General features: G+C 37.7%; 1 protein-coding gene and 1 pseudogene across 1 annotated transcript; one reads left to right on the top strand and one right to left on the bottom strand.

Annotated features, from left to right (window-relative positions):
* LOC138154808 (NXPE family member 4-like) overlaps positions 1–13,556 on the top strand; it is a 362,284-nt pseudogene that overhangs the window by 291,946 nt on the left and 56,782 nt on the right.
* Positions 137–13,333, bottom strand: LOC138155450 (NXPE family member 1-like). Its single transcript, XM_069080704.1, has 5 exons — positions 13,042–13,333; positions 9,568–10,301; positions 8,268–8,329; positions 1,658–1,873; positions 137–1,335 (listed from the first exon to the last, which is right to left on the bottom strand). The coding sequence occupies exons 1-5, from the start codon at positions 13,147–13,149 to the stop codon at positions 800–802; spliced, it is 1,656 nt and encodes a 551-aa protein (XP_068936805.1). The 5' UTR covers positions 13,150–13,333; the 3' UTR covers positions 137–799.

Here is a 13,556-nt window from a genome sequence, read left to right as displayed (position 1 = left end):
GTGTGTGTGTGTGTGTGTGTGTGTGTGTGTGTGTGTGTGTGTGTGTGTGTGAAGCAAAACTAAAGGAATAAACAACAATCATAAAGAAGGAATGTTGATGAAAATGAAGACAAATAATCCCAATGAAAACGTAGAAAGAGTAAAATGAGGGATATTTTATTCACTGAAATTCATTTAAATGTAAATAGTTCTTTTCTTTTCCCTTTGGGATCTTTTCTTAGTAATGTAGACAACTTCTTCTTCCCTAAAATCACCTAAATCTTGGATATTTTAGGGCTCCCTGAGTAACCAACACTGCATTTCAATAAAACTACCCAGATATCAGTTTAATATTTAACACTGCACACAATTCCCTCTGTGGTGTGATAAAATCCTCTAGCCTTCAATCCAATCACTTATTCGGGTGGGTCTTTGTTTTTGCTGGCTGTGCCAAGATTTTATTCCTCACACCCATGTTCTGGTCATTTCTCTACATCCTACTGCCAACATATACATCCTGGAGAGCTAGGGTCAGTGGATATTATAGAAATCAAAATATCAAAGAAGACATTTACTATGTGACTCTAGTCAGTCATGGAAACAGTAATATTCATGGCTTATCTCCTTTTCCAAAAGGGCATGTAGGGTCTCATACTTTCTTGTTGTCCCCACACCATTATACAACATCTTACCAAATTGTATTCATATTTTCTGCTAGGTACATATCAGTTGGAATCCCTTATTAGGTATATTTGGTTCTTCCATAATACTTAGTAGATAAAGTTATAGAGAGCCATTCCTGGTGATTTTTTCCAATCCCTTAGCATATGTAGTTTAAGAACATATTAATCTGATTTCCAACAACATTATTAGGGGGGTGCACCATTCTAGAGTCATAGGCAATGGTCATGTCCCAGGCATCAATGAAACCCACATTGAGATCCCGGAAAATGTCCCTCATAATAAGGTACTGAATATAGCCATGAAAATCACCAACTTGCTCAACATCAAAGTGCATCTCCCTAATGTTTTCTGCCTTCATGATAATTCTTGTATCTGGTCTTCTTAGCAATAACCGCCTAATTGCCCTTTGGATATTGATAACTCTTCGGATGAAGATGTCAACTGGGAATACTCTGAAGTGTTGTCCAAGGGTGATGACTATGACTGTGTTTCTGTCTCCTGCTACTCTGTCAATTTCACGGGTAATATAGTCATTATCTTTTATTGAGTAAAATTTGTTAGTGACAAATGGATGCCCATGTTTTTTCCACTGAATATGAATGTGTCTTTCTGCATCCAGAAGTATATACTTCTTAAATGGTCCACTTCCATGATGATCAAAAGACTTCAGTGCTGATGGGGGGAGGGGGAAATCATTACATCTTTGAAGCAAAGAAAAGAAACTTATCACTTTTCAGTGCAGGCCAAACTAATTACCTCATTCTTAAGATAATAATTAGAAAATAATTTTTACCTCGGATGATACATTGTCAACCTCCCCCCAATTAAATTTTCTGTAGCTATACATAAAAGTGAAGGAAATTAACATTTTAATCATGAAAAATATAAGAATTACTTTCAAAAACTCCCCCCATCCTTGAAAAGGTCAAGTAAATCAAACAAAACTATCCCCACAGAAATCCTATTATTAAAAAAATAAATTCAGAAATCTTACTTTTCACAATTTTGGAGAAGTGATTTATCCACTGGCGTAGAGTAGAGTCTCCCATGAGGTAAATGAGTTTTCCTTTCAAACAATCATTGATTACAGTCACATTACTTAGTTGAGTTAGTTTACAAAATGCTGGGTTCCATGTTCCTTGAAAAGAATAACCACTGGGAATAGGGGACTTCATTCCGATTTGGCATTTCTCTCTCACTGTTTCAACATCTGATAAATTCGATGCATTCAGAATTAGTCTATCAGAGCAATCTTCCTCTCTGTCATAATTACCAAAATATTCAAAGAGACTGATGTCTGGTACTCACTAATCTGAGTAATATGGCTTCAAGCAATGCCCCAAGAATACTCATATGCAGGTGCTACCCAAGGGATGGCCTTAACAGCCTCTCTAAGACTCCTTTCAGGAATCTTAAGACTTCTATAAAAGCCCTTTTAAAAGAAGATGATGGCACTAATGGTATTTCAAAATACTTATTTTGAATTGATTCTCTAATAGTGGATAATGGTTTACTCTACTCCATCTGTAATCCTTCACCTAATCTCCCTTGTAACCCAGACTATTCACATATCTGATGGCTTTTGGCTAGAAGATCAATATTACTATGAAACAGTACAAAACTACTTGTGTCCCTCAGGATGAGGCATCATTAGAATGGTATTCCAAAGAAGAGAACTAACCCCATAAAGAAAATGGAATAAAACCCAATCCATTGTTGCTCTGTGGTTTAAAGAACCACCAAGCAGGGGCAGCCTTCAGCCTTGCCTTCTTTTTCCCTGTTCTCAGACCACCAGGTACCAAGACTCTTTCAGAGGCAGTAAGATGGAAGAGTAGAATGGCTGCTCATAGTGCTTGGAGGAACTGGGAGTCACTCACTGCAATACTCCAGTGAGGTAGAGGGTTACTTTGACTTATCATCTGCCTTGCCCCTGAGTCCTGAAGCATTATAGACTTTACAATTTGTCCTGCCACTCCAGATCTCTAGTCCTCTAGGGCACTGCCATCTGATCTGCCCACACACCCAATGTGCCCCTGGGCCTGACCATCTACTCAACCTTTGGAGACTTAGGGATTTCACGATTTTCCATATATACACTCTATAGCTGAACTCTCTTAGACATATTGTCTCTGCCAATTAAAGTATGAACTTCTTGAGAGTTGGGACTGTCTTACCTTTTCCATCTATATCTTTAGCATTTAGCAAAGGACTTGTTGTTTCTGGAAATTTTTCCATTCATTCAAAGCCTGGGGCAGGGGCAGGGGTGAGAAGGGGACTGTGCCGCTGGGTGACCCAGTGAATAGAGCATGGGCCCTGAAGTTAGGAGGACCTGATTTCAAATCTGGCCTCAGACATATCACACTTAACTAGCTGTATGACCTTGGGCAAGTCACCTAAGCCCAATTACCTTGACTTCACCCCTCCAAAATTTTTTTTAAAACCCATAGATTTCTTCCTACTGTGGCAAGAAAAAAGACATGTCTTTCAAGATATTTGGGCAGAAGTACAAAAATCATAGGAAACAGAAAGGAAAGAAACAAAAAGAAAAAAATGAAATTAACTTTCAGTTTTTCAATTCAGATGAGTACCAGGTAACTGGTATTGATGAGGAAAAGATGCCACCAGATGCACCTTATGATGACTCTAATGATTTCTTCTTCTAAAGAAAGTCAAGAATGGGGGTGGGGGGGAAAGCTATATGGCAGAGTAAAAGCAAGAACTTGTTTAAGTTCCCACACCAACCATCTCCAACACTGTAAAATATGACTCTAAACAAATTTTAGAGCTACCGAACCCACAAAGTGACAGAGAGAAACAAATCTCCAACTGAAAGCAGCCTGGAAGGCAGACAGGAAGGGTTTATTGCACCAGGCTGGGGGCTGAACACTCTCATGTGAATCACACAGGCCCAGACCAGGGTCCCCCAACCAGTGGCCCAGACTGGCAGTAGCAGACTTCAGGAGAGTGAATCACCAGCAGGTGTGGTGGTTTCCAGACTTCTCAACCCATAAACTCCAAAGAGAAAGTAAAAGGTCAGTGGGGAATTCTGTTGGAACTGGGTGATGGAAGAGTATGGTCTGGCCCCTGCCCTGGGTGAGAGGTGGTGGAGGTTTGATTGCTACAGCTGCTGCCATCTGGCTGCCTCCAGTGCTCCTGGGCATGCAGATCATAGGGATACGAAGCGACCATTCAGAGGGTAATTGCTCTTGCTTTGACCTGCTTGGATCTGGGTCTCAGTCTTGGGTGGTGGTCCTGGGATGAGAAATGCCAGTGTGCCACTGTAGAGAAGGCACCCTCCTCAGAGCTCTGACAAGATTTGTGAAAACCCCAGCAATATGGGACACAGCTCTCTCCACTCTGGAAAAAGAGATCTACTGTGGCAAAAAGCTCAAAAGTCAAGTAATTGGCTTGCAAGATAAGCAAGCAGAGGAAGCACAATCACACCATAGAATACTTTTTGGGGGACAAAAAGGCTCAAAATATGAAACCAGAAGAAGTCAACAAAGTCAAAACTCCAGCATCAAAATCTTCCAAGAAAAATACAAACTGGTTAAAGGCCATGGAAGAGCTCAAGAAGAATTTTGAAAATCTAGTGAGAGAAGTGGAGGAAAAATTGGGAACAGAAATGAAAATGATGCAATAAAATCATGAAAAGTGAGCCAACAGGCTGCTAAAGGAGACCCAAAAATACACTGAAGAAAATAACACCTTAAAAAATAGACTAATTCAAATGGTAAAAGAGGCCCAAAAAGCCATTGAGGAGAAGAATGCCTTAAAAGGCTGAATTGCCCAGATGGAAAAGGAATTTCAAAAACTCACTGATGAGAATAATTCCTTCAAAATTATATTGGAGCAAATGGAAGCTAGTGACTTTATGAGAAATCGAGATACTATAAAACAGATCCAAACAAATGAAAAAATAGAAGGCAATGTGAGATATCTCATTGGAAAAAACTACTAACCTGGAAAATAGATCCAGGAGGGCTAATTTAAAAATTATTGGACTTCCTGAAACCCATGATCAAAAAAGAGCCTAGAAATCATCCTTCAAAAAATTCTCAAGGAAAATTGCCCTGATATTCTAAAACCAGGGAGCAAAATAGAAATTGAAAGAATTCACTGCTCGTCTCTTGAAAAATATCCCCAAAAGAAAACTCCTAGGAATGTTGTAGCCAAATCCCAAAGTTCCCAGGTCCAGGAGAAAAATATTACAAGCAGTCAGGAAGAAACAATTTGAGTATCGTGGAAACACAATCAGGATAACACGAGATCTAGCAGCTTCTACATTAAGGGATCGAAGGACTTGAAATATGATATTCTGGAGGCCAAAAGAGATAGAATTAAAACCAAGAATCATCTACCCAGAAAAACTGAGTGTAATGTTTCAAGGGAAAATATGGTTGTTCAATGAATTATAGAACTTTCAAGTATTCTTGATGAAAAAACTACAACTGAACAGAAAATTTGACTTTCAAATACAAGAAGCAAAAGAAACATGAGAAGGTAAACAGTTAAAAGAAATCATAAGGAACTTATTAAAGTTGAACTATTTACATTCTTACATGGAAAAATGTAGGAATAATTGTATAATAAAAATGTAGATAATTGTAACTCATGAGACTTTTCTCAGTATAAAGATAGTTTAAGGGAATATATATGTATATGTATGTATACATATATGTATGTATAGGAGGGTATGTGTATATAAATACATATGTGAGTGTTTGCATATGTTTGTACATGTATGCATAGACAGAGGGCACAGGATTAGTTGAATATGAAGGAATGATATCTAAAAAATAAAATTAAGAGGTGAAAGAGAAATATAATGAGAGAAGGAGAAAGGGACAGATAGAATAGGGTAAATTATCTCATATAAAAGAGGCAAGAGAAAACTGTTGCAATGGAGGGGAAGAGCAGGAAGGTGAAAGGGAATGGGTCAACCTTACTCTCATTGAATTTGGCTTAAGGAGGGAATAACATACATACTCAATTGGGTATCTTACCCTAGATGAAAGTAGGGCAGAAGGGGATAAGAGGGGGGATGTTAGAAGGGAGGGCAGATTGGGGGAGAGGGTAGGTAGAAGCACACACTTTTGAAAAGGCACAGGGTCAAAGTAGAAAATAGAGTAATTGGGGATGGGATAGGATGAAGGAAAATATAGTTAGTCATTCACAATATAGCTACTATGGAAATGTTTTGCATAACTACACGTGTACAACCTATATTGAATTGCTTGTGTTCCCAGTAGAGGTGGGTGATGAGGGAAGAAGGGAAAGAATCTGGAAATCAAAGTTTTAAAAACAAATGTTAAAAAAAACCATATTGTTTTTTTACATGCAATTGGGAAATAAGATATACAGGCACTGGGGTATAGAAATCCATCTTGACTTAGTAGAAAGTTAGGGGGTGTGGGGGAGTATATAAGAGAGAGCAAACTGGGGAAAAGGGAACTCAGTAGACTCTCTATCTTGTGTGTGTCATAGGGGAAAGATGGGGAGAAAATTTGTAAATCAAAGTCTTGTGGAAATGAATGTTGAAAACTAAAAACAAATAAGGGAAGTCAAGAATCAATAGAAATATCAGAAAAATTCATTTAGAAAGCAGGGGGCAGAAAAGCATGGACAAAACCAAGTCTAATGAGATAATCAAGAATAGTTCTAGGATCAGGCTCCCTGATTCATGCTTTTTTAGACTCTGGACTGTACTCTAATTTGGCAATGGACCTTACCTATAAGGAAGTAATCTTCCTCTTATTCTGGCCTGGAAAGAAATTAAGAAGTAAAGTGATTTGTTCTGTTATAAAATGTCAGTTACATAAAAAAATAAAACTGATTGGAAGATCTCATAATTAGCACCAAAAGATCAGAGATTCCAAATATTCAGGAATTTAGAATATAATTTCATAATTTATAGGAATCTTTATTTCATTATTTGTATTGTTATGTACTGCAAATAAGAGAGTATGGAAGGGGAGAATTATTCAAAGAAATAGCTCATGTTTATGTAATGTTTTTCAATTTGCCAATTGATACTTAGACCCTGGCGAAGGCCTAATTAAAAAAAATAAAATTATAAGGGCTGCCAGGTGGCACACTGAGTAAGAGCACCGGCCCCAGAGTCAGGATGACCTGGGATCGAATTTGGGCTCTGATACTTAGCACCACACCCAGAAATAACTGGCCATGTAACCTTGAGCAAGTTACTTAACCCCAATTGCTTAAAAATAATAAAATAAAATTATGCTTGGGATCTGAATGATGAATTAGGATGCAACCACATAACTTTTTTTAGAAATTTTAAAAATATAGTCAGGAGGAAAATAAGGAAGCTAAGAAAGAGGTCCTCAAATGTGGAAGAAATCTCTATGGTCTGAATTGAGTAATGGCTCTGATTTTCTCAGAGTAAGAATCATTGGATCATAGATTTGAAACTAGAAGGACCTTCAGAGGTCATTTATTCCAACCCCCTCATTTCACAGATAAGAAAAGTACTTCTTATAGAGATTACTGACTTTTGTGACCTAGTGGTTCAGGCATGAAACTTGAAGTCAGGAAACCTGATGTAAAAACCCACTGTGAGTGTTTACTAGCTATATGACCCTGGACAACTCATGGAACTTCTCTTTTCTTCATTTTTCCCATGTTTACAATGGGATGGATGTAGTCAATGGTCTCCTAAGGTCACCCCCAGCTCTAATGCTATGATTCTCTGAGCAGAGTGGTACAGTAGGGATGTGAATCCATATTCTCTGATGTCAAATCCAGCATTCTTTTTACTACTTCAGGTTGAAAAAGGATGCAAAATTCATTTTAAAAAAGTGAAAAAAAGAAAAGAAAGAAAAGGAATATATTGCAGATCAGTATCCACATACACAGAAGCATCAGGTATACACAAATATACACAGAACTACCTCAGGACTGGACACCTTTTTAACTACTACTTCTCTACCCCAAATTTTCAATCCATTTTCATAAATATTTTGTTCATGGAAATAGAGTTTATATTTTTATACTATGTATCACTTATTAAATAGGATTGACTTTTCAAAGTTTTTCCATGTTGGTCAATTGGTTGATCCAACAACAACAAAAAAATATACTTCTTTTATATAATGTGAATGATATTTCTACTTGTCATATGAAGCCCATAAGAATGCATTTCCAGAAAAATGACAACTCCTTCAACTCACAACTTGAGATGGCTGCACCAGAAATCTAAAAGGAAATCTGTTTCTCACTCTGACTCCATCATAGATGCCTTCAAATGGTACCAGAGCAGGATGACTGGTCATATGGGAATAACTCCTGTACAAATTGAAAGGGGCCAAATAAAAATGCACACATCCATGTTTTGATGACTTATATGGCTGATTAAGAAGAAAAACTAGTTGAAACTTAAGTTAAAAACATGTCAGCACAGGATTTCTATTTTTTTCTTTTTCTGATGCCCAAGGAATCTGACACTTATCACACTTCCTCTGATATGCCCCAGGGGGAGTTACCTGGTCATGACACAGGCAGATTACAGTTGAATGAGGGTGAGTGACTTTTACAGAGTTATTGAGCATGACCCACAAGAGAGCAGAGAAGAGCAGACTTACTGTTACACTGGGAGACAGTGATGGGTTCAAAGCCTCTCATAATTTCAACCCCTACATTGGACCTTGAAGAAACAACAAAACAAGTTAACCTTCCTTCAACCTGGATGCAAGATGCAGAACTACAATAATAAAAACAAAACCCCAGTATTTTGTCCCTAAATTTCTGAAGTTTCGTTCTTTTCTCAACAGCTAGGTGATGCAGTAGATGGAGCATGGGACCTGGACTGAAGAAGACCTGAATGAAAATCCATCTTCAGACCTTTACTAACTTTGTGAGCCTGGGAAAGTCAGTTCTCTCTGCCTCAGTTTCCTCAACTGTAAAATGGGGATAATAATAACATCTGTCTCCTAGATTGGTGTGAGGCTCAAATGAGAGAATATTTGTAAAAAAAAATACTCGTTACAGTGCCTACAACATCTTAGAAGTTTAATGACTACTTTATTTTCTTCCTTCCATTCTATACTACCTTTAGGCTAGAGAGGCTATGTGGTACAGAGGAAAAAAGGAATTCAGTTTTTCCTTCTGACATATATCAGCTAAATGACTATGGAAAAGTCACAGCCTCTCAGTATCCCAGGAAAATCTCTTAAGACTAAAGGAGCTGCTGATATACTGATATGCATGGATAGAGAGTAAAATCACAGGACTGGACAGAAAAACATTTTAATAAATCAAAATGAACATTGAAATTAATCAAAGGATGTTTTCAATCAATGCTTCAAGGTTGGAATTCATATTTTCTTATTTCAATCAGCTTTTAACTGGCAATTCAATCTGTGGATTACTGTGGGCAAAAGTAGGGAAATTATACACACACACACACACACACAAAGAGGAATGAAGACCATTAAAACCAGTCCTATATGATGTCACTATTAATGACATCTAGGTGATGCAGTGAGTAAAGTGTCAATTACCGAGTAAGAAAAACCTGAATTCAAATCTAGCCTCAAATTCTTACATGCTGTGGCACCTGGGGTAAGCCTTTAACTCTGTCTGCCTCAGTTTTTTTCATCTAAAATTGGAATAAAGCTAGCACCTACTCTCTGCCTAGATTTGTGGTTAGGATACAATGAAATATTTGTAATGCACTATATAAATGTTAGATATTATTACTACCCATCACCCTATATGATACAGGTTGCTTTACTTTGGGCTTCCCCTTTCATGGATTGAATTCAAACAAATGTAATGTTGTTAATTTGGATCATCTAGGTAAATGAGTCTTATGTATGTGAGCATGATTTGACCCCAAAGTCTTCTCACTAAACCCCACTGTATACTTGAAAGTCTACTTACTTATGTAAAATATTTTTCTCCTTTATGCTAAGATAAGAGACTCCACTACTCCTGGTCTTCATATGGGTCAGTGCATCACAGGACACATGTGGAGACTTTACACAGTAGAAGGCTTCTTGGTCTCGATGGTCCAGGTACTGGCACAGTTCAGCACTTGTGTTTAGAACCAGGCCACATTCACTGAAAACCTGAGAGGTGCCCTTGGCAAACTGGCCTGTGAAAATCACCTTATCATAGCCCTTTTTCCTTGCTCTCCACAGGGCAGACACCCCTTCACTGGGGTGCATGAGCAGAAGAGACACAGAGACTTTACTTGGCCACAATAAGGTAAAGCTGACAAGATAGGTGCCATTGTTGAAATCTGTCACCTGTCCCGAAGCTCCTGCTTTCAGATCTGGGGAAGAAATCCTGGGTCTTAAGAAATCTCCTCCATATTGTTTTCTGTGCCCCAAGTAGTCTCTCACCTCCAGGAGAATATCCAGATGATCCTCTGTGCAGTAGGTGGTCTTAGGATTGATGATTTTGGCCACACTGTGGGCTGCACTTGTGGTGGTGTTGACATGAGAGAATGGTCTATATGGGATTTGATGATCCAGCTGCTCTATGATTTTTCTAATTCTCAAATCAGTCTCTGTGGATTCTGTGGCTATGCTAACTGGTGCTTCAGGGCAGGAAGACTTGTTGCAAGTGTCCAAGCAACGAGAAGAGGTCGAAATAATGAAGACAGAAGGAAACTGACAATGAGAAACCGACATTAAATTGAAAAGTTTTTGTACAAACAAAGCCAATGCAAAGAAGATTAGGAGAGAAGTAGAAAACTGGGAAAGAATTTTTATAACCAGTGTCTCTGATAGCCTAATTTCTAAAATATACAGAGAACTGAATCAAATTTATAAGAATTCAAGTCATTCCCCAATTGATAAATAGTCAGATGGTATGAATAAGAAGTTTTCAGATGAAGAAATAAAAAGATATCTCTAATCCTATGAAAAAATGCTCTAAATCACTGTTGATTAGAAAAATGCAAATCAAAACAACTCTTGGGTACCTCCCCTGTCAGATTGGCTAACATGACAAAATAGGAAAATGATAAATGCTGGAGAAGACGTGGGAAAATTTGAATACTAATGCATTGTTGGTGGAGTGGTGAACCTATCCAACCATTCTGGGGAGCAATTTAGAATTATGCCCAAAGGGCTATAAAAATGTGCATGCCCTTTGGCCCAGAAATACCATTTTTAGCCCTTTATTCCAAAGAGATCATAAAAATGGGAAAAGGATCCATATGTACAAACATATTTATAGCAGCTCTTTCTGTGTCAGCAAAGAACTGGAAATCAAAGGGAATGATGAAATAAGTTGTGGTATGTGAATGTAATGGAATACTATTGTGCTATAAGAAATGAAGAGCAGACAGACTTCATAATATCCTGAAAATACTTATATGAATGGATGCTGAGTAAGGGCAGCAGAACAAGATCACAATTACAGACATATTGTATCTGTGATGACTAACTTTGATAGACTTGCTCTTCTCAGCAATGCAAGGTTCTAAGACAACTCCAAAAGACTCATGATGGTAAGGGCCATCCACATCCAGAGAAAGAATTATGGAGTCTTTCTTTTTGAATTGAAGCAAACTATTTGATCTCTCTTTTTTGGTTTTGTTTTGTTTCTTCTTTCTCATGGTTCATTCAATTGTTTATAATTCTTTACAACTTGACTATTGTGCAAATATGTTTAATATGAAGGTATATGTAGAACCTATGTCAGATTACATGCCATCTGGAGGGGAAGAGGGGGTAGGGGAAGTAGGGGAAGAAAATTTGGAGCTCAAAAACTTGTGAAACTGAATGTTGTAAATGAAAAATAAATAAATTTAAAAGAAAAAAAGAAAATGACACTTTCTGTGCATATTTCACAAAGCACATTCCTAGTTTCTAACCACTATTTCTTTTTGGTTTATTAGAGAGATTAGATAAGAATTTCAGAGCTATAAGAAACACATTTTTTTTTTTAAATCATCCAAGGTGTGTTCAGCACGTGCAGGTGATTTAGAAATCCCTAGGAAACAAATATTAATTATATGTGAGAAATAAGGACTGGATTTGTGACTTCATTTATATGGAATAGTCTCAGGTGAGTAAACTCTTTTTACTGATGCAGATTGAGACCTTCTCTGCAACTTATATTAGTCACCTAAAACACTGAGGGATTAAAGTGACTAGACCAAGGTCACACAGCTAATGTTTGTCAGATGTGGGACTCAAACCCAGGTCTTCTTGACTTTGAGGGTGGCTTTCTATCCACTAAGCCACTTTGATATACACATATATATGTATATGTGTGTGAATATATATATGTATAAACCTATACATGTATATATAAAAATAAACCTATACATGTATATACACATATAAATGCATATATACAAATGTGTACACCTATGTATCTATACATGTGTATAAATATTTCCTCTTAAGATGCTAATAGAAATTAAATTTTTTCATATATTCCTCTTTCTTCATATATTGAAATATTTGTGTTTATGATTATTATGTTCATATAAATACATTCTTAAGAAAGAAGAATAAATGATGCTTTAAAATGCAGATAAAAATCAATAATCAATAGCAATCAGATATAAGAACAGAGAGCCAAAGTTCTCGAGTATGCATACTCAAGCAACAACTTGTGCTTACCCATGGAACTAGAGTAATAAACTGCCTGATGTGAAAAAAATCAATAATCAATAAAGAAAATAACAAACAAAATCAATAATTTTGAGTTGGGAAGAGAAAAGGCATATTCCAAAGGTCAGGATAGGTTATTTCAGGGATGACCTAGAGCCAACTCAAACTGGTTCTGGAGTAGTCCTGCCAAGAAACAATATATTTGTGCCTATGAACAGTCCCAGACTCCCCATGGTCAGAAATAAATCAGTCAAATGTACTACTTTTTTCCTATCCAGAAATCAATTTAGAATTTGGTCTGCCCTGAACTCTGCTATAACCATATTAAGCTGTCCTAGAACTATCTTAGAAGTTTGAGTTGGGGGGAGGCCAGGAAGCCCCGTGAATAGAGCACTGGCCCTGGAGTCAGGAGGACCTGAGTTCAAATGTGACCTCAGACATTTAACAGACACACAAAAAAACTAGCTGTGTGACCTTGGGCAAGTCACTTAATCCCAATTGCCCTACCTTCCCCCCTCCAAAAAAGCAAAAAGCAAAAGAAAAAAAAAGAAGTTTGAGCTGGACCTGAGGCAAACCAAAATACTGCTGAAATCCCTTGGTTGCTTGCAGAACTGTGAACAAAATTCAAGGAGAGTACCCCTGGCCAAAATGGGCGGGGGGAGGAGGGGGACGGCCGAGGTATTTGTTTAGTTGACTGGCATTCCCCTGTGCAAGGTATGTCAGTTATTTTGATTTGTCTTGGGGGTAATGGTCAATACTAAAAGAAAAAAACTATTCCTACCTTTGAGAAGTTTTCTGAAGCCATCAAAATGATATAGGCAGCTAACACCAACAGCAGAAACAGCAGTATTTTACAAGTAGTCACAGAAGAAGCCATGGTATGTCCCATGAGAGATGATCAGGAGAGAAAGAAGGACACCAAGGGGTACACCTTTAGTGCTCATTTGCCCTTATTTTCAGATGTCCTGCCATGTCCTGGGCTCCATTTCTTCACAGTTACCTGGAGTCCTTCTCGGCTGCTGGCTCTTTGGTTCTAGTTTCACATTATCGGTCTGTTTTATAGAGGAAGGAAACAGGAAATTTTAAAAGTTCCAGATGCTCAAAGAACCAGGTCAAATCATTGAAAAAAAACCTGCTTTTTTGTTTCCTCTTCTATTTCCTTAGTTACAAAAGACTCATGATGGAAAATGCTCTCCACAGCTAGAAAAAGAACTATGGAGTCTGAATGCAGATTGAAGCATACTATTTGCTCTCTCTCTCTCTCTCTCTCTCTCTCTCTCTCTCTCTCTCTCTCTC

The sequence above is a fragment of the Petaurus breviceps genome, unplaced genomic scaffold (genome assembly GCF_028583685.1).
Source record: "Petaurus breviceps papuanus isolate PSGF00001 unplaced genomic scaffold, PetGlider_PUasm1.0 91133, whole genome shotgun sequence".
Lineage (NCBI taxonomy): Eukaryota > Metazoa > Chordata > Mammalia > Diprotodontia > Petauridae > Petaurus > Petaurus breviceps.
Note: the sequence above shows the minus strand (reverse complement) of the source record. Positions and strands in the feature narration are given on the sequence as shown.

What these genes read in the sequence shown, in the direction of transcription:
- LOC138155450 (XM_069080704.1), bottom strand. Translation starts at nt 13,149, where the DNA reads ATGGGACATACCATGGCTTCTTCTGTGACTACTTGTAAAATACTGCTG. An exon ending in GAGAAAAATATTTTACATAA is followed by an intron (nt 8,330 to 9,567) that starts GTAAGTAGACTT and finishes TGTTTCTTCAAG; the next exon opens with GTCCAATGTAGGGGTTGAAA. An exon ending in CTTCTCCAAAATTGTGAAAA is followed by an intron (nt 1,336 to 1,657) that starts GTAAGATTTCTG and finishes TCCCCCCATCAG; the next exon opens with CACTGAAGTCTTTTGATCAT.